General features: G+C 39.5%; 1 protein-coding gene across 1 annotated transcript in view; it reads left to right on the forward strand.

The window, feature by feature from the left end:
* Positions 1 to 22,824, forward strand: part of arrb1 (arrestin, beta 1) — a 56,641-nt gene that overhangs the window by 17,214 nt on the left and 16,603 nt on the right. The window contains exons 2-4 of the mRNA XM_056262554.1: positions 20,761 to 20,791; positions 21,399 to 21,459; positions 21,925 to 21,969. Of these exons, the coding sequence (XP_056118529.1) occupies positions 20,761 to 20,791; positions 21,399 to 21,459; positions 21,925 to 21,969 (137 nt within the window). The remainder of the gene's footprint in view (positions 1 to 20,760; positions 20,792 to 21,398; positions 21,460 to 21,924; positions 21,970 to 22,824) is intronic.

The following is a 22,824-nucleotide window of genomic DNA, read 5'->3' on the forward strand; positions in this document are numbered from 1 at the left end:
GGCGTTTCGCTGTTAAACGTACAGTTTGAGTTTGAACTTAGCTTGATGCTATTAAGATAATAGCTTTAGATGTGAAAAAGACAATCCACTATGGAAGTAGAACTTATTTATTTTTGATTAAAGGAGGATAATACCCCACTGAAAATACCAGCATGGGACTTCTTAACAAGCTTAACTAATAATCTTCCTTGGATAATCAGCCTAACCTGCTAAGTTTTGCAGGTCAACAGTATAAAGGCTACACCTGGACTAACCACAATAAACAGCATAGAAAAAAACTAAAAACTAAATTATACCCCAAACTAAACTAAACTAAACTTATGATTTCTTGTAAGATTCTTACACTTTTTGTTAATCACAAAACTTATTTTCTTAGTTGTTTTTTGTCTAGGGTGATAACTTCCCGGTTGGCCTACAAAAACACATCATCACTGCAGCACTATATTTACACTGTTCAAATGTAATTTATTCCTGTGATGTCAAAGCTGAATTTCATAATCATTAGTCCAGTCTTCAGTGTCACATGATCCTTCAGAAATTATTCTAATATTCTGATTTGCTGATCAGGAACTTTTCTTATTATTATGATCAATGTTGAAAACAATTTTGCAAAGTGTTCAAAGTTCTTTAGTCAAAAAAGAGGCTTTTTTCACTATGTATAAAGCATACAATATGCTTCAAATGATTATTCATGTATGAAAATTTGCACTGCTTTAACGACAAGACAAGGGGATGTAGCTGTTGTTAAGTTGAGTCACCTTTATTTCTATGGCACTTTATACAATACAGATTGTTTCAAAGCAGTTTTACAGTGATAACTGGAAAATTATGCATTTTGGCTGTTGTTCAGCTGAAGTCAGTTTAGTGTTGATTCAGTTCGATTGTAAAGATCATCAATTATTAAATTACTTCATTTAATCTATGAAGCAGTTATGAAAAAAAAAACCGAAAAAAAAAACCTTGGCAGCCGAGCAGTTGCACAGTGATCGCTCTTTCCAACTCACCTCTACTGAAGAGTAAATTTCTAAAGAGCAAATAACAGCAATTTTAATTGCTATTAGGAGAACACTCCGAAAACAGCAATTATAATTGCTACTTTGTCTGCAGCTTGTAGTGGGATATCTCTGCCGGTGTGAAGGCACATTTACAGCGGTGTTTGCATCCAGCTTGCAGCATTCGCCCCTGGGCGTTTCGGCTAAAAGAGCAAGCACCGCCCGTCCGCGTCTTTTTCAAGATGTCTATCCGTCCGTGTGTTCGTTGTCTCTCATGCCTGGGAACAGCTTGCTGAGAGAGCGTTCGTGGATGGTGCATGCTCTCACTGCGAGAGGATGTCCATGTTGGCATTACTGTCTCGACTCTCCTTCTTCAATACGGAGGCACGAGTCCCCTCTGCTGCTACCCAGCTCCCCGCCGCTTCTCATAGTAGAAGTTCTCAGGGTCTGGTTAGCACTCTGGGAGATGGCTACAGTGGGAGCTTCTTCGTCTTGCCTGCCCCCACAAACCACCCTCTCCTCTAGCATGCTATGTGCCATCGAGTTACCGAATGTTGGTGCGGTTTCCTCACATGAGGCACCTTCTGATCCTCATCCGGAGCACAGAGTGAGACACATGTCGACCGCTGCATCGGGGAGTGGGCTTTTGTCCTCTGGTGAGGATGAGGAAGCTAAGCTGCCCCCCTCTGGGGTGGTTGCTCACGCTGAATCCGATTCAGAGTTGATGGCCATGCTTTTCCGGGCCGTGGGCATCAGTTGCATGAGGAGGTTCAGAAAACGTGGAAGGGACCTTTTACTGCCCGAAGCCGTTCTTCTGCCTCCACCAAGGGTTAAGGGGATATTCCACAGGTGGAGTGTGCAATTGCGGTGCACTTGTGCCCGCAAAGTGCTGCCACCAGGTGGATTCCACCTGGTCTGTGCCTCCCATCCAAGGCGGATAAGACGACGGAAGCTCTGGCCAGACGATGTCCACTCTGGTGGTCCAGGAACTTCATCTCTGGTTGGACCTGGCTGAGGACATCAACAAAGTTTGCTTTCTCAACACCCACATCTCCCAGGCCAGCCTCTTCGGCAACACGGTTGAGGACTTTGCCCAGCAGTTTTTGGCAGTCCAGAAGCAGACAGAGGCCATAAAGCACATCCTCCCCCGGCGTGACACTGCCACCAAGCTGCCGCAGCCTAGCCCCCAGCCTGCTCGTCGCCGCGGGCATCCCCCTGCGGCTGCACCGGCTCTGGGTAGACCGGAGGCATCCCGTCCACTCCGAGCCACCCGCAGGAAGGCGACGCTGCTCTTCCAGACCGACACACTCTCAAAGTGCACATCAAAGCGGCCCTCGGACGGGTGGCCCAGAGATGGAGGGAGCTGCCCTGATCCAGGACATGGTGAACGCACTGCTTCTGGGTGGAGAATCTTGTGTTTAGTTTAGTTTCTGCTCTGCTGCTGGCCCTGGGGCCCTCGGTACCCACATTCACAATAAAAGTTTCCAAAACCTTTGGGCCATACTGGGTCTGTACTCACAGGACCCACGGAGCCAGGTAAGTCAAGTCACCTTCATTTATATAGCGCTTTTAACAATGTAGATTGTTTCAAAGCAGCTTTACAGTAATAATAGGAAATTACAGTAACAGAGATTGCTTTGGCTTTACAGCAGCTGTAGAATAAAGTTATTGTCCAGCTAAAGTTAGTTTTGATTGATTGATTCACTTCAAACCTCAAAAACGCAAACCCGCAAAAACGCAGACGGCGTGCACATGCGCATCACGTGTTTAGTCCATAGGGTGCACCATACTCACTGCCTCTACTCTGGGAATTTGTATTTCTCATGTTCGGCCCCAGCACTCATCGCATGCCATATAGATGCCCATATGTTGTGATTTCCTGTTCGGTAATCCCATATGTGTATTATCCATGATACGGTTTCCCCCTCTGTAAACCAGTGTCTTTCCCTGGGTGGTTCTGCTTTGCCATGTCTCTGCACATGGTAGTAGTTCCTCCTTGGTTAAGTAGGACCTACTGCAGAGGTCTTTCATATGTAGTACTGCCCCATGGGTCAGTCCGTATGTGTACCACCACACGTTACCTACCTTCGGGCAGGGTGTGGTCAGCTTCGATTGTCCCCAGAGTAAGTCCTGTCCCTTCCATCCCATTTGGTATGGATGACTACCTGTCGGGCTTACTTCGCTAGGTAGGTTACGGCATTGTGAGAGCAGTTTCCAAAAGGGCATGGGGCAGCTTGCCAGCATCTGGGTCTCCAACACTCGTAACACAGTTCAGTAGCTATGGCGCCTTCCATAGGGACCCCATGACTGAATGAGAATGTCTAGGTTACTAATGTAACCTCCGTTCCCTGAAGGAGGGAACAGAAACGATATTTCCCCCCTGCCACAGCCCCGAACCACCGCTGAATGGCCGGGATTCTGTCTCTGCTCCTCAGCAAGACATGAATGAAGTGAGTAATGCCGGTGCTATTTATACCCGTATGTCAGGGTAGGTGTGACTCGGCATGCAAATCTCACTGGCCAATGTTTTGTGGCTCGTTCTGTTACCACTTAGAGATAAATGCGCTCCCAGGCGAGACCCCATGACGTCAGTGTGACATAAAGTCTCCGTTCCCTGGGGTTACATTAGTAACCTAGACGTTCCCATACAACGGTGTCAGTGCAGTCAGATCAATAATATTGTTGAATATTAAGTGTCCCCAACTAAGCAAGCCAGATGCAACAGTGGCAAGGAACCTAAACTCCATCAGGTGACAGAAATGGAGAAAAAACCTTAGGAGAAACCAGGCTCAGTTGGGGGGCCAGTTCTTCTCTGGCCAACGAATGAACACGGTGTGATTATGATTCAGGCTGCATCACAAGTCAGAATTCAGACCGGGATCGGGGAAAAAACTAATAAAGAATGGCAGCCACAGCAGCAATCATTCTCCCCTCCTTCATTTTTAAAGTTTATGGCTCGTCCAACTCGGGATTTGGGTATCAAAATTACAAAAGAGCTTGAAAGGGCAGGCTTGGATGCATCTTTTTGCTTCTGTTTTTCCTAGCTAACTAGAGGAGCATACTGTACTTGAGTACTTGACATCATGGACTACTTTTATGATACATGTATCATCCTTTTTGGAAATTTATAGCATCCATCCCCATCCCCTCCCATTGTATAGACAAGAGAAAACCTGCAAACTTTGTGAGAAAGTCTAAGGAAAGTCTGTTGATGACAGCATTTTCATTATTGGATGAATTATTGTTTAATTTAGTGAGCCTTGATAACAATTAAATAAAAACTTTTTCAGAACATTCTACCCCCACAATGAGAAAATTTTAACTAATTTAGTCTGAACAAGGTCTAAATAATTAACTTATTTAATGACACCAGTAGCCAGTCAGTATTGCTGCTTTAGCTTAAAGAGTACAGTAAAGATTGCATATAGTCTTGCATGCACCATATTTAAAAATTCATACATACACTTTAAAATCACTTACTTTATGTTCCCTGGCTATTAAAACCCTCAGTGAGATAGCACATTATGGGCTGAAAGCTTCCTGGTGCCTCTCAGGTTTATTTTCATGAAACCTTTGTCTTTGGCATGTTTATGTTAACACATAATCTAATGCTTTTAGGGAATGCCAGGTGTCTATGTATGGCCAAATCAGCCATTGTAGAGCTGTGGTGGGTCCGTAATTGCATACAGCTTTCTATAAAATTACATTTAGGTGACACATTGCTAATATATCAACATGCATAAACTTAAAATAATATTGAGGTAATTGCAAATCTGAAAACATTTCTAAAAATAATCCCAAAGCCCAACAATTACAGCTTCAATTGTATCATAAGCAAGTTTGTTTGGTCTCATTGGTTATGCATCTGAAAATTATCATCTCTCTGAAGACTGTGTGTAAGTTTTAGCAAAACGATTAATCAAATGTAGTTTCAAATGCGCCTCGATACGTCTTTCCTTCAGTCGACTCAAATGTGGCTTTGTGAATGAGGCTAAATGTAGGTCAGAGAGACAGCTGCAAGTATTTGTTTATTTATTTATTCTGAGAAAAGAATGAATTCCTATGGCTGCATGTGGTGAAGTCTACTGTGCTGTATTTTATGACCCAGAATTCTGAGACAAAACACGTTGTAATTGCCTTGTTTATATCAGTCTTTCAGTCTGCAGTGGGATCTTAGGGAGCCATGACCCTCTGTAAGATCACCAAGATGTATTGTTACATTTGACCAAATACAGTTTTAATATTATGAATAGTATGGTTATAGAATATTAATAGGCTTAATATTATAAATTAGACATTTCGCTTCAAGGATACCACAGTTTGTTGTTTTTATGTATTTTAGGGGTTGGTTTATCTGAAATACATTGTGCCAAAACAATAGATAGATAGTCTACATATACACCGTTCAAAATATTGGGGTCAGTAAGATTTTTTGAACGAAGTTTGAAGGAATCTTATGCTCACCAAGGCTCCATTTATTTGACTAAATACAGTAAAAACAATAATATAATAACATTTTTAAATGGCAGTTATGTATGGCTATTTCAGTAATGTAGGTAGTAATTTGCATGCAATTTAAAAAAAGAAGGCTTACATCATCATCAAAAAGCCAGTGTTAATTGTACTCGAGATCACCTTGTGTCCGTAGCAACAGTTTGTCAACTATATTTAAGCCATTTGTAGGTTGACTTCTCTAAACAGTTTGTGGCTTTATATAAATATTGTTCTTTTGAGCAATTCCTTTTGGCACTGCTTAGGAATTTTGTAAAAAATTAACCTTTAATTGTCACCGTTATGTTATGAACAACTGACAATAAACATCACAGCTGTTCATCTTTTAGTAAATCATCATTTAAGTTCCTTCCTATGTGCTGTTCATTGTCGGCTGTTGTTTGTGCATACCCTTACTGAACGAAAATATATTTCCCATATATGAATGATCAATATATTAAATGGTTTAACAGTATATTTGAAAATATACAGAATAATATATTGTGTTAAAGGGTTAGTTCACCCAAAAATGAAAATTCTGTCAGTAATTACTCACCCTCATGTTGTTCCAACCCCGTAAGACCTTCGTTCATCTTCGGAACACGAATTAAGATATTTTTGATGAAATCTGAGAGCTGGATCACTCCTCCATACTAGTCCATAGGCTTCTTCAGGGATTGAACTTGCCGGCCTCGAAAAGTTATTAAAGACATCGTTAAAATAGTCAAAGTGACTACAGTGGCTCAATCTTAAGTTTATCAAGCGACGAGAATACTTTTTGTGCGCAAAAACCCCCAAAAATAACGACTTTATTTCAACTATTCATTTCCTTCTCTGTGGGCCTCGAGTCAGTTCACTAGTGTAATAGCGTAAGCTTCTGTTGTTGTACGTCACACGCATAACGCACATGACCAGCGTCGGCCAATAGTGAGCCTACGTGTGACGTAGCTCTACGGAATCACACTACGTTAACTGACTAGAGGCCCAAAGAGAAGGAAATGAATAGTTGAAATAAAGTCGTTATTTTTGTTTGTTTTTGCGCACAAAAAGTATTCTCGTCGCTTGATAAACTTAAGATTGAGCCACTGTAGTCACTTGGACTATTTTAACGATGTCTTTAATAACTTTTCATCCGCCTCAAGGTTGTGCGTGTTGTGGCTTCACAAATGCTTTGCTGCATACCTCGGTTGTAACGAGTGGTTATTTCAGTCAAAGTTGCTCTTCTATCAGCTTGAATCAGTCGGCCCATTCTCCTCTGACCTCTAGCATCAACAAGGCATTTTCGCCCACAGGACTGCTGCATACTGGATGTTTTTCCCTTTTCACACCATTCTTTGTAAACCCTAAAAATGGTTGTGCGTGAAAAATCCCAGTAACTGAGCAGATTGTGAAATACTCAGACCAGCCCGTCTGGCACCAACAACCATGCCACGCTCAAAATTGCTTAAATCACCTTTCTTTCCCATTCTGACATTCAGTTTGGAGTTCAGGAGATTGTCTTGGCCAGGACCACACCCCTAAATGCATTGAAGCAACTGCCATGTGATTGGTTGATTAGATAATTGCATTAATGAGAAATTGAACAGGTGTTCCTAATAATCCTTTAGGTGAGTGTATGTGTGAACATTCACATTTATATGGGAACATGTATGTGCAATATATGTACACACTAAAGGTCAAAACTTTGTGAATATTACATGTAATGCTATTTTTGTATTCATTTATAAATATTTTATATTTATTAATATATAGCCTAGCCATACATGGTCAATGCATTGCCATATATTGAAAAAAATAAACACTAGTTTCCCATATGGAAATGTATTATGTAATATATCGCATTATATTTTGCAGTATATTCCCATATATTTTTGTTCCGTAAGGGTAGCACACTGTCTCACATGTTGGCTTGTTATTCTGAGTTCGTAATAAATCTCATGTTATTTTATAATCATTCATAAAATCCTATTATTTTTATTAGATGTTTCTGCTTTGTAGAATAAAAAAGTCAAATATAAAATCAAAATAAATCCACAAAAACATTATACATAACTGAACTGTGATCTTTCTTGATTTGCATGTCAAAGGCAAACATTTTCATGAACACATTATTACAGGACATGAATGCTGGGAAAATCTCTCCAAACACATTTCCTTCCAGATGAATCAGGGTTTATGGCATGACCACGTCATATGCTCAGCTAAATATATAATTAATTTTTAATTCCTTCCTGGTTTGTAGAAGCAGCCAGGATGTATTAAAAATCAAAGAAATGAATAAATCATGTATACATCATACATATCTTATTGACCTTCTGCAAGTATGTATATATTGATCATGTGACAATTTCAACTTTCTAGCTTTAAATGTTAAAATATTAAGGATATTAAAGGATATATTAAAATGCCAAAAAGACATATGGGGCCCTATCTTGCACTCGGCGCAAATGACTTTGTACACTGACGCATGTATCATTCCTATTTTGCACCCGTGCAAAGCGGACTTTTCCCTCCACAGACACACGTCGGTTAACTAAGAAATACACTTGCGCTCTCCGGGGCGGTTCAGCGCAAAGAGGAGGCGTGTTCCGGCGCAAACTTTCCCTCATGCTATTTTGCTGTTCTATAAAACAATTGCGCCACTGACCAGAAAAAAACCTAGTCTAAAGTCAGTGGCGCGTTGCGCGTTGTTCATTATGCTATTTTAAGGGCGCATGCTTGACCATAATCAATGTAGCGTGTGCACAACGCGCATACACTTTGATTCTCTCATCTAAGCAGCCGTTTTCATTTTTGCAAATCATACATTATTACGATAGATAGATAGATAGATAGATAGATAGATAGATAGATAGACAATTCATTATAAAAGCATACATGTAGCTTACACATTTACCCAAATTATCATACGCCTGTTTAACAGAAGTTAATTTGGGTGGGTTTCTCCATCCCCAAAGTCACTTCTCTGTGTTTTACGGCCCTGACGAGAACGTTGCTCTCCTCGGCTGTGAACCGCTCCTGGCGCGTGCCTGGCAAATCCGCCGTTATAATAGGAATCCACTTTAGAACAAGCGCGCCTGCTCTTGAAGGGAATGTGAGATGACGCTCTGATTGGTTTATTTCACGTTAGGCCCAAACCACACCTATGAATAATGAAGCTACTTCAGACCAACCCCTTTTAGATTTGCGCCAGGCGCAAGAGGCATTTATCCCGCCGGGAAAATAGCAACAGCGCCGGGATCCGTCCACAAAGTTACTTGCGTTTTGCGCTTTGACACTTGCGTTTCAGATCGTTAAAATAGGGCCCCATGGTCACAATAATCTGAAATGCACCGTATGGCCATCATTTGATGAAATATTGAAATATGAGAAACAAATAAAAATAAAGGTAAAAAAAATAAAATGTATCTGCAAACAATCATTTTGAAGCAATAGTACGTTTTGGTGTCTATCTTATCTGATACACCATATTTCAGGCCTTAAAGTCACCATTGAAATCAAAATTGACCTTTTTTTTTTTTACAGAATGTTGCAGTGTATGAAAATAATTTTTTTTAATCATATTTTTTTATTTTATTCATATGGCCTCATAATTTTTAATAGAAAAGTTAAGCTCCGATTTGTGTGTCCAGTGCTTTCTTTCATTTCCCGGAATATCTGCATTGGTTTCTATGGCAATGAAATTGTGTTGGTGGGTATACAACAACAACCGCAACATGGAGGGGTTTGCGTTATTTACAGCATGACCATGTGTAGCCGCCGCGCTGGACTACTGCGTCTTCTGAGGCAGCGGCAGAAACATAGAAGGCTGATATGTGTGGCTTTATTCCATGCTGTCGTCTTCATCAGTTTCAAAACATGTCTCCGTTATATTGCCATTCTCTTCTGGCACTTTGCAACAACACAACCTTGTTTCTGCAGCGACTTTCAGCATGCTTCCTATGACAGTGCCTGAGATTTACATTGTAAGTGGCGTGAGAACATCACAATAACCATGTGACATGGATTTCAATCGGATATGCACAAAAATCTCGGATCTCAAGCCGAGCCTCAGGTTCGAGCCTCCTCCAAGGACAGCAAGCCAAGTTAGTTTACTATTAATCTTTAAGGCTGAATGGGCAGGCGAACTAGTGAAACATTTGGATATGCTTGAAAACAGCAGTAATCTGATATCCAGATTAATGTAGTCTAGTAATACCCTCGAAATCCAGAGTTCTCGCGAGAGCACAATTTGAATTTGCTCAGCGAGTCACTCTGGCATTGAGTAATTATGCTCTTTAACTATGCCCTTGTAGCCGAGCTGCATCGATCACGTCGGTGTATCTGATATAGGCGGGCCAGAGGCGAGCTAAACAGATGACGACAGCGCTGCGACGTCGAAGTCATTAGTAAATTTATGACTTTTTTCATATTCTCCTTGCAAAAGCGTCAAAAGTCGTCTTGTTGCTCCATTTCCATTAGGCTCCATTTACGTCTCTCAGTCAAACTATTCTCCAAAACAAACTCGTTTCCTTCGCTCTGGATACGTCACCCCATGTATTGTTGTGATTGGTCATAGTGTTATCCAATTGCGTGCAGTGAGATTTTCAAATGCATGCTTGGTGCCGCCCCTCGAATTGGGCGATTTTCATTACTCAATGCCAGACGATTAATCTTTCGGATTTGGGTCTGGATTTCCAGACTAGTCTAGTAATACAAATCAACATTGACTCAACAAATGGTGTGATTTGGGGGCGGGGCTATCTGTTTTTTGTTTGTTTTCCGATCGATGGCTGACCGGATGGGGAGTATTGGAAAATGTTTTTGCTGTTCCAGTCTGCAGAAATTACATTCTGAAGCTTTTAGTTTGATGCTATCACCTTAATTATTATCCCTATTGATAGATAGTTCAAAGTAGCTTCCCCAATGTTTCCAGTGTGAGTATAAAACATGGACACCTCTTGTAAAGGTTCTGACTATTATGACCAGTTTTTAGACAGAACAGAATGAAGAAGCTCTATTTATAATCACATCTCACATCCTGCCCTTTCTTCTTCATGAATATTTTGTAACTCTAGAGCCTTGCCTTTTCCTATTGATCATTTCCTCTTTATTTCTCTCAGGAAAGCTTGGTGTGAAAAGGCTGAATATTTCACTGTAATTGCCATAAATGATCTAAATCACTGTCTGTCATTATCTGGCTGCCAGTGCCTGAGCCAAGGGAGCATAATAAGAGGCTCCACTGAATGAGCCATTGATTTAGATGAAGACAATTTGACTCTGGAGATTTCGGAGAGGCAAGTTGAATGGCTGCTTCTCTTCCCAGGTGTTTGCATACGCATGACATATTCAGGAGCACTGTAGCTGCCAATCTGCTCTCAACTCTTTGGTAGTAAGACATGACTTTTTTGGCTCATGGTACTGTAGTAGGATGTCTTGGTCCCATGGCTAATGATCCCAGCTGGTGACTGAAGAGGAACCCTTAAAGGGAGAATTTCACGGCTGGCAAGATGGATGATGCAAAATGACTCGGTTTGCATCATCTGGCAGACTTTTGCTGACAAACAAATGGGGGATAAACACTTATATATATTTATCAGTTAGGGGTGTAACGGTACACAGAAGTCACAGTTCGATACGTACCTCGGTTTTGGGGTCACGGTTCAATGCGGGTTTGGTACAACAGGACAAAGCAACAAATCCCCCACATAGCAACATTGTGACGTCCCAGATCCGGCTCACATCTGGCACATGTGGAAAGATGATCTGGCCCACGTGCAGCGTGGAAAAATGGGTGGGTACATTGGGTGGCTCACTCCTGTTTGCCAGATCTGGGCCACAAGCAGGCCATAGTAATGCCACATGTCAGCCAAGAGCGAAGAAATAAACCAGAACTGGACCTTATCTGAGCCACAAAATCTGTTTTAAATATGGAGTAATCTCAGCCTTAATAAGCCTGTTAACAAGCAGAATCACTGAAGGAAAGAAGAGAACAGAAAAAGAGACTAGCAGAAACACAAGAACTACAATTGACTTAAGACACAGCCTTAGAATAAATCAACTGAAGAGAAAAGAAGACATTAAATCTCTGAAGATCTCAGCAGAGGAGGATTAAACGACTCCACAAACAGCATTACCAGCTTCACTTATTACTAACCAGACTGACTTTATTTCTGTCAGACTTCTACAGAAGTTTTTATTGAGAATTAACAGGTTTAACTCTGTTTCATTTGAAGTCACCATAACAGTGATTAGTGTTTCCATTAGTTGGGCTCTTAACTCTTATTATTTCTTTTGTCTTTTTTGGCTGTTTTGACTGTGTTTGTTAAAGGTCCCCTGACATGGGGTTATTTTATTATTTTATAATGTTAGTATGTTTTTTAGATCAAAAATAGTCATAATTTAGAAATAAAAGGCATTTTTCTTCGCCTGATTTTAGCCTCTGATTTGAACGCTCTGTTTGAAGGGGCGTGTCTGCTGTGGGATTCAGTGTAACCAGCCACTGCTGTGATTGGCTGACATGCTTTCATACGAAATAGCTACGTATTACATGCGAAACTCTCTAGAATACTTCGGATAGTTGTACGTTTGCCTGAATTGCTTGCTTTATATACGGAAATAGGAGGGCTTGTGTTTTATATTTGGTTTGGTTATAAATATATATGCAGTGAAGATAATCAATGTACGTGTTGCCTGAACCACATTTGTGTGGCTATTAATACGTTTATGATTTTTACAATTAAAACAAAAAGAGGCAGGTTGGTGTACATATTTAGCTTTATTGTAAATATAGGTACAGATAACCTGAGTAACCGGAGAGATGAGTGACGTTATCAAGAACGCTGCTGTACCATTTGCAGAATCACTGAACTTGCATCCTCCCGTTCTCGGGAGTTTGTAATCCTGAGACGAACTTGGCAAGTCCAAACTACCAAGGACTTGTTAATAAGTGCCCTTGTTTTGGGTTGGTGCATAAATCGTCTCTTGTTCCTCTGCTTTTTTTGTTGTTGTTGTGGCGGTTAGCAAACAGGGTTGTATTACCGCGCACGCCACCTTTGTGATTGGAGTGTGAATGGTCTTTTACTCACTGTGTTCGTCGTCTGACTGTGTGCACCGAACCGTGATGGCCGTAGCATGACGGTTTGGGTAGAAAACATGTACACCCCTACTATCAGTCATTCTGGCAAACACCTAGCAATTCCCTAACAACCAGCCATTTCTAAGGGGCCGTTTACACTACACTGTTTTCAACTAAAAACGGAAAACTTTTTCTGTGTTTTGGCCATTCATTTACATAACAATGCCATTTTGGGGGCCTGCAAACGCAAACTTTTTAAAGTGCAAGTTTTTGAAAACTATACTGTTATCATCTCCGTGTAAACTACAAAAACACAAATTTGTGAAAACGGTGATGTCACGCGAATACGGGTTACGTGTTCAGTCTATAGGCGTGTAGTGTTTTTTTTACAAAGTGACATGCCAACTACTGCCTAGTGGCCGAATACAGCATTTTAGTCGTTTTCTTGGATCAGTGTGAATGAATGGGGATCGTTTGACAACGTTGTCGTCTGTATGTGAAAAACACAAAGGAAAGACTTTTCCGTTTTTAGTACATCATTGTCGTGTAAACGTATCTTAGTTAGTCTTGAAAAATTGTCTTTTTTACTTGATAATTGTAGTATATGTAGCCAGAGATTTTACCAGTAGCTTACAGAAGGCTAAGTACGAACTATACTGAACTATAGTTGATATTTACAATCATTTTACTATAAACACTTCTGCAGGGTCTCCTATTGAGAATTTAATATCATTATTAACTATAATCTCTTATGATTATCATAGCAGGCTAATATAAAGTTATACTTATTGCACATACAGATTTTTTGTATTGTTTAAAAAATATTGAAAAATGTATTCTCAAAAATCATGTACAGTGACTTTGCAATGGCCAAAATATTACCTTACATGGCATGTAGTGGACTGACGAGTGGGATTTTATTAATTAACCAACATTTTCCCATTTTTTTGTTGTAAGTTGTAAATAAAACATATTGTAAAGTCAGTGCCCTAATATGGTCATTTGCATTACAAAACTATTTAATTAGAGCCATGCCACTGAGTGTGTTAAAAGGCATCATTCATTGCCATGCCGACTGTCTCTTTCACTGAATGCCAATGTGCTTTCAGGGTCCATTTCTCTATTTTTTTAAGCAGTGCCAGCTGTACCATGGTAACATAAACAGTGACCATCACTGATTTTTTTCCATTAATTTATCATATGCTGTTAAAAAAAACTGCAATCAGGAGCCAAGAATAATTGTGGTGCCAATAACATTTGTGGAGAGTGAAAGTAACTTAACGTTGTTTTACATGACCTTTCATAACTCAGAGAATACCACATAAGAAACATAAATCTTAGACCACATTGAAAATGTGTTTGTTTTCATTCAAAAATTATAAATAATCGTAGGAAACGATTATTGTATGATGTAAAATAAAAAAGAATCATTAGAGGTCTCAAACCACACTATTTCCAAAAAACAGTAATAAAAACAATAGGGTCCTCTCACCATCGGTGCTCGGGCCCTAATAAAGTGAAAATGGAAGCTTGTTCTTCCAGTGAGGGATGTGAACACTGACCACATGCCTTATACCAGAAATGATTTCAAATGATTTAAAATTTAAATGTTAAATGTTAGTACATAGGCTAGTAGTTAAAGACGCTTAATATTAAGTGGGACCACTTTTTTTTGTTTACAGAAACTAAATATATCAGAAGTTTTGAGAACTGAATGCTCTTCAGTGATCACACTCTTTTTTAATCAATTTACATGACATTTCCAGCCATTCATGATTTATTGGATAAATATTTGTTAAAAACATTTTCTACTCATAATTTCTACCAGATAAAATCTTTTAGAGCTTGGCATAATTAGTCATTTTGAGGCCACCTTAAGTGGGGTTATTGGGAAGCTAATATTGTGGTCTCTTTATATCAGTTTTGTACAAAAACATTTTGTACATCAGTGCCATTAAAACCACTTCAAATTTGTTCTCAAATGCTAAAGTCATAAAAATCCCACAAACTTGTGTTTTTGAAGCCACTAATGGTTCACACTCCCTGCTCTAATAGTAAGCAGCTTTTTGCTAACTGCCTGTAAGATCCCCATCATTACACACTTCTTTATCGTATACCAAAATGCTTCCTCTGAAAGCTCAACGTCCATTAATGAGGACACTCCTCTAATAAGGATGTAAAGTTGAGAGCTGGTGTCCAGAGGGATTTCTGGAGACACCACAGCTAATTTACAGCAGCATTAGGGCTTAACAGAGAGGAAAGCAGGGTAATTTAATAGAAGCCCTTTAACTAGAATAAACATGCCTGTAGGCTATCACTACATAGGACACTGAAAAGACAGGCTGAGAAGCTTTTGCGCCTCACCTGGCTAACTTTAGCCTTGGTCTGCTAGAGCAGTTTAACTAGCAAAGGCTTTAGGGATAGTATCTATGACACTGTATCCCACAATGCAATGTGCTTGATTAGACCTTCCATTTCTAATGTCACAAATAAATAAGAGTAATATCAGCTGCACTTTTAAAACTGCTTCTTGATTATTTGATCATACTGCCAAGATTTAAAGGGTTAGTTCACCCAAAAATGAAAATTAACTCACCCTCACGTCGTTCCAAACCCATAAGACTTCAAAACACAAATGACGATATATTTAATGAAACCTGGGATATTTTTGTTCCTACACTGAAAGCCCATTCCGAAATGTTGACACTTCAAAAAGTTCATAAAGAAATCCTTGTGCATCAAGCGATTTAACCCAAGTCTTTTGAAGACACACGGTTGCTTTATATGATGAATAAAAATAAAGTAGGCTGTTATTCACATATAAACATTAATCAATGCAAATAGAGCACATCAAAAATGGTGAATGGAAGCTTAAACGTGCATGCTTGACACTAATGAGAACTAATGAGGTTTGTTATTGCGCATCACGCAAACACATTTGAGCTTCCGCAAAAACCAGTAAGATTTGTTCTCACGCAGTAAGATTCTTTGTTCATTCTCAGTACTGTGCGACATTAGGATAAGTAATAGATTACACAATTTTCATTTTTGGGGAACAGCTGTCACGTAGCTGTGGCTGAAGTGAAGCGCACAACAAAAAGGAATCGAACTTAACAGTCCTTATAATAAACCCAACAAATAATACAGGAGATCGGGGGAGAATAATTAGCCTGGGAAAACCCAGACAATTTCCGGCAAATTTAGATTTGCTCTGAAAGTTAGTCTGGCAAAGAGCTCATTCAAGCCCGTTTCCAATCCGTCGAAATCGAGGCACCAATCAGCAACGTTGGGGCGGGCTTTACACGATGACGACAGCGCTGGGGTTTTGAAGCAGATTTTGTAGCCTACATTACAAAGATGGATGCCGCCGTCGAACATCACTCGTTCGAATCAGCTATCGCGTCTGTTTTAAGCGATTTGAACGTTTCCCTTTTTGTTAAAAACCGAGCAAAGAACAACACTCGGAGATGTTTCTCCGCCACTCTGCATACGTCATCTCATTCATCGCTCTGATTGGTTCTAGGTCTATCCGCGACGTCTGTTGGTGACGCCCCTCTGGAAATGATTTGTCTATGACGCTTTGCCAGACCATAACTCAGTTACAACTGAGAATGGTCTGGTTTTAACCAGGCTAGAGAATGATCAAAACAACCACTTAACAGCCTATAACATTGACGATACCAGACAAGGAACAGAATGAAACACAGGGTTTAAATGCAAAGAGCAAACAAAGAGAACTAATTAAGACCACAGCTGAAGTCAAGTCAAGTCACCTTTATTTCTAGCGCTTTTTACACGAGGGATTGTTTCAAAGCAGCTTCACAGTGATAACAGGAAAATAATGCAAACAAGTGTGTTTTGGCTGTACAGCAGCTCTAGAAGAAAATAATGTCATAGTCCAGCTTAAGTTCGTTCAGTGATGGTTCATCTTTGTAGTAAAAAAGTTAGTTAAATTAGTTAATTTATCTATACAGCAGCTCTGGAGAAAACAGTGATGTCATCGTCCAGCTCAGGGGTGCGTTTCCCGAAAGCATCGTTAGCCAACTATGGTCGCAAGTTCCGTCGTTATCAGCATAGTTCAACGAGTCGTTGTTTCCCGAAAACATAGTTCTAACGAACATTCGCAAACAGCATCGCAGAGTTGTGTGGTTGGAACGACAGCTCTTGACCTGTGGTTATAGTTTCTTGTTTGCATGACATGGGGACTTAATAAATCCGTATCGTGAGCAAGCTGACATTTAGTGCAACCTGTTTCTTTTATTTAGAATACATACAAATGTAATTTACATCTTTGAGTTTGTCAAGAGATTTAAAGCACCGTTTTTGAAGAGTGCCCAATGCGCGCATGTTCCTACGACGTAAGAACGAGCCTGGAAGTAGAGCAAACTGAGAAAAATTAGAAATAGTCCTCAGATGCCATGTCCGTAATTTAGAGAAAAACATCTAACATTAATTCGATCTCAACAGATTCAGTAGTTATTACTCCACCACCTGCGTGACATCATTAACCAACGTGGTTGAGTTAAGCAAGCCAAAAGTCAAAGTGGTGAGGAACCAAAACTACATCAGTGGCAGGATGGAGAAAAAAAAAAAACTTGGGATAAAACAAGTTCTCCTCTGGCCAACGTACCAACAGTGTATGATTATGATTCAGGCAGCATTACAGCTCAGAAGTCAGATGAGGTAACATACTAAGAAATCAGGCAGACAAACAGGAACATAACCAACGGAAACTCAACAAAACAGAACATGATCTTGACATCTACGTAAAGACTAATGATAATTATATTGAAACGAAATTAGATTAAAGATGCAGATGAACTATTTTATTTTCAAGGTTTCATTTACACCTTTCACTAAATGCAGATCATGTAACATGCAGCATACTATTGAGGCATACTATTGTTTAAAACGTTTTATCGATTACAAAAGAGGAAGTATACAGTGGAGGATATATTGCGGAGGATATATTTGCCGTATAACCTAAGCAGTTTGCTACTGTAGTTGTCACATTGTCAGTCTGTTTTGATTTCTGTCTGAGTTCTGGCAATTAATTCAGTTCTGTCTTTCTCCGCCCCCTGTCTGTTTGTTTCTATGGTGTTTGATTGATTGTTAGTTCAGTTCAGGTGTGTCTTGTTAATTTGCTCTTCAGTTCTGTCTATGTAAACCCTGTGTTCTGTCTGGTTCTTTGTCAGTTATTAACGTTACTTGTTTTGGTTGTTCAGTTTCCGATATTGTCCCTGAGTATCTGTTTGTCAAAGTTTAAGTTTGTTTTTTGTTTAATAAAGCTGCGCACATAGATCCTGCTTCTCTAGGTGTTCTATTCTGAACATAGCCAGTGTCTCTGTGTATTTGACTTTAATTTGTTTCTTCTGTTGTTGTTTACAAAGGGTGGCACCCTAAATCTTTGTCCAGAACGAAAACAGCTCATTTCGTTTAGGCCATATACAAACAGATAAAACGCCTTCCTTTAAAAATGTAGGCCATCACATCAGCACAGGCTGATTTACGACTTCATTTATTGTTGTTTGGTGTAGGGTGGGTGCTATCTGTGAAAGTAATGGCTGAACTGTGGGTGAGGATCTAATAGATTTGGTATTATTTCAGAGCCACTGAGGCAGTCAATCTTTCCACAAAGACAAAATGATGTCTTGGAAAATGAACAGTACTTCTATGTAAGAAAAACTGCTAAGGTTTCTTTGCAAATACTGCAGCTAAGGTGGCCTTTTTAAAGCTGTTTGACTACTAATGCCGAGTTCAGACTGCACGATTTTAGCCCCGATTTTGGCTCGCCGACAGGTTTTGAGAAATCGCCAACAAATGCCCGAAATCACAGGCAAATCGGTGCTCGTTCACGCGAGTGACAATCACGCAGTGTGAATGAGCAAAGACGCGGTCTGAGAGAATCGCCGATGAGTCGCCGACGCCCGTGAGATATTTGGCATGCTAAATATCTGGACCTGTCGGCGTTTCACAATCCTGCTGTGTGAATGTGTTCTGACTGAAAACTACATCGGCGATGACCGACAGCCAACGAGAGAGCAAGATACAGGACAGCAGGCTGTTCGGGGAGGAGTTATAGACCAGAATATCAGTATTTTAATAGAATAGGCCTATACAATTATATCAAACAGAAACAAAGCACAAACATTTGCGTGACCAGCAGCAACAGCAGGACGTCATTTGCAAAATTATTTATTTACCCCCAACTCTCTTTGCAAAACACAGTCCTTGCTCCCCTCGTCTTCCCAACCATTTCCTGCATAAACTGTTTTTTTTTCATTTTCGCTAATCAGTGCACAGACAATTTGGATCGCAATCTTCTTGTAGGCTATCATTTTTAATTACAAATTCAGTGTCGCGCGAGAACTCCGGTCTCACGCACGCGTGATCTTCCGTTATTTCCTTATCACTTCTCACGTTTGTTTGGTTGTGAAATGTAGTTTGCGGACCAGGCAGAAGTTTACGGCGATTCTTTCTTTTGTAAAGTCATGCAGTGTGAAACCTCCAGTCGCCGATCCATCGTGCAGTGTGAACACAGCAGGAACTGAATGTTACCCCAGATAGTCATGCAATGTGAAAACAACAGTGACCCGATTATTTTGAAAATCGTGCAGTCTGAACTCGGCATTAGGGTAACTAAACCCCTGGTCAGAGCCTGACTCCACCCACTGGCAATATTTGAAAAATGCTGAAGAAGTGGGCGGAGCCCAGCGGAGATAGAGGGGATGAACGGATACTCTATCCTGATCGTTTTCAATACTCGCAATTCCAACTCCTGACTCGCTACAGTGGTTTTGACGAAACAAGATGGCTTTTATACTGCCATGGACGTGGTAGCTCGTACCAAGGGCGTGGGAAGCTGAAACCTGCTTACCTCAGCTCTCACCGCTACCGTCACGAACTACCGCAAACATCCAATAGGAAAATTCAACTGCAGTAGCCACCGTTCAACCTGAAGAGGGCAGCACTCAGACGTTTTTACACCATATATTGTAGAATTAAAACACCTTATACCCAAATTTCAAAAAAGTTACTCGAATCAATGAACAGCATTAATAAAGCCCCAGTCTTACAGATCATTAACTAAAAAAAATTGGTTTAGTGTTTAGTTACCCTTTAATGGCATCAGAAATTTGAGTACATTTCTTTTTTGTGTGTAGCACTTTTCACAATACACATAGTACATATTGCTTTACATTTATCACTGGGTAATAATATAGTTTACATTTTGTGATGATACAAACAATCAAGCAGTTGAGATTTGCTATATTTTATCGCCATACATAAGTATACAAAATGTAGGCCTATGTGAATAAAGTTTGATGTACATTTCCAACTTTATATAGAGAGCTTTGCGATAAAATAGTTTACATTGTGCAACGGTATAAATCAAGCAGTTGAGATTTGCTACTCTAAATCTCACTTAATGTGAGAATATCCAACTTTTTCTGCATACATACAGTATAGTCTCAATCTGTAGTGTTTCTGTTTAGTTTTTCAAGGACTCTTAATTAGTTTATGGGCAATTCCTGTGTTTCTATTCTCTACGTTTGTCGCCATGGGTATTCATTGAATTACTGATTATCTTATCACACACCATTCCCTATTTGTTCGTTAGTTCTCTGTGTACATAACACCCTCAGTTTCTCTTTTGTTTTGTTTAATATATAGCTGTGCTATAATACATTTTGCAAAGATATAATCATGGCTAAGATTTACTACACTATATAATACATATATCCCTGGAGATGGGTGTATTGTATGTTTGTGGATACAGTTGGATATACTGCTAAGTTGGAGATATTAATTCATTATTGAGACATATTGAGAATTACAAAACCTTAATAACAATTTGGTGTAGTAAAAAGCCTAAACCGTACTATTTGGTGATGTGTATCACTGTCATGGTTAGATCATGCATATAAATGACAAGGTTAAAATTCATGACCCAAAGCAAGAGTATTTTTGTTATACTGGTTGAAACTCTCTTCACATCCTTTACAGACACTTCGAGAACCAGAATGAACTGTTGTGTGCGTGTGTGTGTGTGTATTAATATATTATTTAAGCAAATGTAACAACACAAAGTAAGGAGCTTCCAGAAGGAATGATTTAGGGGTCTAAATGTGATTTCTCAAGACACCTATTTCAGTGATATCTGTCAAGGGGTAATTTTATGCATGCTATTTCTTATGTGTCACTCTTGTATTTCCACAGGGTGTTCAAGAAGGCAAGTCCGAATGGAAAGGTAATATTACGTTCATTTTGTCCCTCCTTCATGCCCACTGTTGTTTAGAATCTGATACTTCAAAGCTTTTCTGTCAGTGTCTACAGCATAGCCGATATGAAATGGTTATGTCTGAACAACCACAAATATTGAGCAACAAAGTATCTCTTGTTCCAAAATTTGATTTGATTCTTGTGATGGTGAGCCAGACTGATGGGTACCAGCTCACAATGGCTGTGCGGTTAGCATTTAGCCTAGCCTGGAGTCTATATCATTAGCAGGGAGACCTGTGGTGCGCCACAACAGTCCTTGAGCAGGAAGCGGGCGTGGGGCGAATATGAAAGAGGGGCATGTGACTCAGTATCCAGCCTTCTGCAAAGCTGGGAAAGGCTTTTCTAAGGATCGGCACAACACAACTATATGTAAACATATATTTTCGAATTGGTCTTGATCAAAATGCACCTTATGAACAAATTAGTGCTCATAACTTAATAAAAGCATTTTATTTTGATAAGCTTAATGAAAGATAAATATAGAACTGTGCATACACAATGGTGCAAATTGGCATTTTAGCTCAGTTCAAATTGTTCTGCGTTTGCTGATTTTAATGATATGATTGTCTTTTCAGCTAACTGTGTACCTTGGTAAGAGGGATTTCGTTGACCATGTGGACCTTGTGGATCCTGTCGGTAGGCAATACGAATCGCAATCTTAAATTTTTGTTTAACTTTATGCTAGTAAACATGTTACATTGTAATTTCTTTGTAATTAATATGTCATAAATGAGTATGTGTACTTAATTTGTAATTACTTATAAACTGTTCCCTTCCAACTTATCCTAATTATACCACCAAACCTGTCCCTAACATTACCCGTATCTGACCTCAATAGCAGTAAAAGACATGAACACAATAAGTACACTATACCTTAAACCTTTATGTACATAGTTAAAGACATTTTATATCAAGTGTGACCTTATAATAGTGCATTATCGGCTAAATTATTCATCAAAGAAAACACGATTTTACCATTTCATTTTTTTAAATAGTTGATGAATTGAATTTAAAAATTAAAGTAATAAAGAACAATAATTTCATAGCTAAGCTGTTATGCAGCTGGCATTTTACCCCTAAAATATCTTTTTCCTATTGCAGATGGTGTGGTTTTAATTGATCCAGAGTACTTGAAAGAAAGAAAAGGTGAGGAGCCTTTTTTCCCCATTTTTTAAGAGCCATGGTATAGCAATATGTTATTTATGTGGTCTCATAAAAAAAAAGCAATGGGTTTATATCACAGTTGTTCCTCCTAAACAAGATTCAAGTGCCTCTATTATGCTTTTTTTCGGATGTTATACATCATGTAGTGTGTTAAAAGCTGTTTGTGAGTGTAAAAGGTCTGCAAAATTTTAACGATCAAAGTGCAGGATAAATGGAGTTTCTCCCCAAAGAAAGAATCGATTCTGAACTGACTGGAATTAATCGTTATTAATTCCAGTCTGTCTTACTGCTCGAACGTATGTGGGTTTGTAACAAATCTGCATAATGCCAGCCTATGGTCTTCAATGGCTGCCTGCAAAACATAGTCTACTTTGACCCTTACACACTGTAGTTGTCGCTGAGTCTGGAAGAGTTTGATCTGTGTTGTCGACATTTCGAAAAGACTATGTTCTCTGCACTGTCAAAGCAAATCCACTTTACATGCACTTCCAAAGGATGAGGAATCTTGCTCGAATTGATACGGTAAAACCGACACAATCACTACCATTCGTATCACTCATGTGCCGAGGAAGGGCCATCTGACCAATCAGAAAGGAGTAATTTAGAGAGGCTGAATCCTTTATCCTTTCAGACACTGTGAGATAAGAGGTGATGCTACAATGTAGATTATGACAAGTGTTTTTTGACCATGGATGCATGAAAACCTATTGTAGGAGACCTCCAAAAAAGGAAGGAACCTTATAAAATAGCATAATGGGGGCGCTTTAAACGAAGAACAGATCATTTGCAGAAGTTCCCTGATGCACAGATGTTTCTCCTAAGAAGAAGACCCTGTTA

This window comes from Rhinichthys klamathensis, unplaced genomic scaffold, assembly GCF_029890125.1.
Source record: "Rhinichthys klamathensis goyatoka isolate OS25496 unplaced genomic scaffold, OSU_Roscu_1.1 h1tg000194l_1, whole genome shotgun sequence".
Classification (NCBI taxonomy): domain Eukaryota; kingdom Metazoa; phylum Chordata; class Actinopteri; order Cypriniformes; family Leuciscidae; genus Rhinichthys; species Rhinichthys klamathensis.